The 2,877-nt window shown below is 43.0% G+C and overlaps 1 protein-coding gene across 1 annotated transcript; it reads right to left on the bottom strand.

Annotated features, from left to right (window-relative positions):
* Window positions 1–729: 729 nt before the first annotated feature.
* On the bottom strand, window positions 730–1,683 carry LOC124958226 (olfactory receptor 51G2-like). The gene has a single exon (XM_047516059.1). The coding sequence runs from the start codon at window positions 1,681–1,683 to the stop codon at window positions 730–732; it is 954 nt and encodes a 317-aa protein (XP_047372015.1).
* Window positions 1,684–2,877: the final 1,194 nt, after the last annotated feature.

The following is a 2,877-nucleotide window of genomic DNA, read 5'->3' on the forward strand; positions in this document are numbered from 1 at the left end:
ACCATTCATGGTTGTGGGGATATAAGCAGTTTATTAAAAAAGGCAACCAAGTCTCTGGCCTCATGGAACTTTCAACCTAGTAGGACAGCTGCCATGGAAATGAGTGGCCATTCCACCTTAGCCATTGATACCTGAGAAACCAGCACTATCCAAAAATTTTAGTGGGCAGCTTCCTTAGGTTCAGTAACCAACCTTTCTAGCTCGAGACCTCACATGAAGGGAACCAAGATGAAACTACCACTCCCTAAGCTGCAAATTAGTGCCAGATTCAACACATATGGCGTTCTCATGTGTTTCCCCATCACTGCATCCCTTTCTAGTTCTTGGTATAGGATCTAGTTAATCTGGGAGAAGGAAGCAAGTAATAAGGTGCATATATTTTACTGTGATTCTTCTTTAGGTTTGTAAATCAAATGGGAAAGAAAACTTCAGTGGAAAAGAGGTACCTATACAGATGCACACATTCCTCTCAGTGTGGTTAAATTTTCTGGATAAGATGTTAACATATATACAAGTTTGAGATAGTTCAGCTTTAATGAAAGAGAATAAAGGTAGGATTCAGTGATACTTTATGTTCTGTGTTCAAAGCTGTAATTTAGAGGCTGACAGTGTCCCACAAAGGGTTCAACAGTAAAAGATGAGTCATCTAAAAAAAACCTCAAATGAATTCTCCCCTATAGTTTACCGAAGCCTAGACTCGGAAGTCAGGAGCCACTGGGTCCTTTCATTCTAAGAAATATCAACCCGTTTCTGCTGGAAGCGCTTCAGGAGGCCCTGGCGGATCTGCTTCGACTTGATGCAGTACACAATGGGGTTCATGAAGGGTGGGACCAAGAAGTGCAAGTTGGCCATGAGCACTGCCAGGGCGGGATAGCTGTGCTTCTCCACTCTGTGCAACACAGATAGTCCCAGTTTGGGTAAATAGAAGATGAGCACGATACAGAGGTGTGAGACGCATGTGTTAAGAGCCTTGAGCCGCCCTCCAGGTGATGCAATGCCCAGCACAGTCCGTAGGATCAGGACGTATGAGAGCATGATGAGGGAGGAGTCGAGGCCCAGTGAGAGGAGGATGGAGACCAGGCCAACCAAGCTGTTGACCCGGGTGTCTGAGCAGGCCAGTCCTACAAGGTCACAATGCAGGCAGTAGCAGTGAGAGAGCTCACTTGTTGGGGGAAAGAGCAGACGCCGCAGGAGAACTGGTGCAGGGAGATTGAGCAAAACAGCCCTTGCCAGAATGGCAGCTCCCACTTTGGCCATGGCTGAGTGGGGAAGGATCGTGGCATAGTGCAGAGGGTCCCGGATGGCAATGAAGCGATCAAAGGCCATGGCCAGCAGCACACCGGATTCCACATAAGTGAAGGCATGAATGAAAAACATCTGTGCTGCACAAAGATCAAAGGGTAGCTCTCGAGCACCCAGCCAGAAGAGCCGCACCATGGTGGGGAAAGTAGAGGCACAGAGGCCCAGATCGGAGGCTGCCAACATGGACAGGAAGATATACATGGGTTCATGTAAGGCTGGATCTGTGCAGATCAGGAAGAGGATGATACTGTTACCCACAACGGAAGCCACACAGACAAGGTTGATGGGGATGGAAACCCAATGCTGAGAGGTTTCTAGGCCTGGAAAGCCAGTGAGAAGGAAGGTAGAGTGACCAGATGTGCTGCTGTTGCAGGAGAACATGGTGACTCCAGGAGGGAGTTATCCACCCTAGGAGTAAGAAGCATTCATTCATTTGGTTATTGCTTATAAAGTTCCTACTAAGTGTAGGCTGGAAAGGAAGAGCTGCCTCATAACCCATTCTTAGGTCATGAAAGAAACTCCATTCCCCTTAGGAGATCCTAGGGATCCTGGTTGTAGTTTTTTTTTTTCCCCCAAAAATTATATGTAATATATATATACACACACACCACACATACATACACACACACACTATATACATCACATATATATATTGGATGAGTTTTTTGAGTTCATCTCTACTTTATTACCTATGGCTTTAACCACTCAGCAGCTGTCTTCCCTTGGGCCTAGACAAACTTTTTTTTTTTTTTTTTTAAACCCCCACTTAAAACTAAACCTAAAAGCCTAATCCTCTAATGTCTTAAATGTTGAATAACTTTCCACAGAAATTTAGGATCATGAAATTAAGAGCAAAAAGTTTAGACTCTATTTGGGTTTTCCATCTAATATCTGTTAATAAACACACTGAAGGGACACAGTCAGACTAAGGAGGTATTTTCAGAAGCATCCTCCTGGGAGCCCTGTTGCTTATTTTTGTGCTGTTACAGAACTGCCACTTTCTGTATACCTTTTCTAGAAATGCTTTTGGGGCCCCAAATAGTACTTACATATTAATTACTATTATACCAATCAATGGAATACTGTGTAATAAGTCAATACATGTATATAACATGTAATAATTAAAACATGATAGTTAACATTTGCATCCCCTTAAACATTTTAATTTTTGATTAACACACAATCCCACATTTGAGGTACACAGCAATATTTCAAAACACATATACAATATGTACTGATCTTTAAATGTGCTCAGTAGTGACAAATTTCTCTCCTGTGAAGATGAGTTGGCTTCAAGGAAGTATTCAAGGGCTGTTTACCACCTGGTAGACAAGATGGTAGTCTACCAAACATACTCAATTTTTTGTTACTGATTCTCTCCCAGTCCTACCTCCACCTCATTGACTGCTTAAAGTTTACACATTTGATTCTGACCCTACCTTCAAGATAGTCCTGTGGCCATGGGTTCAATTAGAAGGAAATTTCCCCTCTCGTATATCTTTTCAGTCGTCATACTACAAAAGTTTTTCTGACTGAACCAACTACTTTAAAGGGCTCCTTTAGATGAGGAAGAAG

The sequence above is a fragment of the Sciurus carolinensis genome, chromosome 11 (assembly GCF_902686445.1).
Source record: "Sciurus carolinensis chromosome 11, mSciCar1.2, whole genome shotgun sequence".
Lineage (NCBI taxonomy): Eukaryota > Metazoa > Chordata > Mammalia > Rodentia > Sciuridae > Sciurus > Sciurus carolinensis.

Bases quoted from the DNA above. Each gene is read 5' to 3' on its own strand.
- LOC124958226 (XM_047516059.1), bottom strand. From the start codon at position 1,683: ATGTTCTCCTGCAACAGCAGCACATCTGGTCACTCTACCTTCCTTCTC.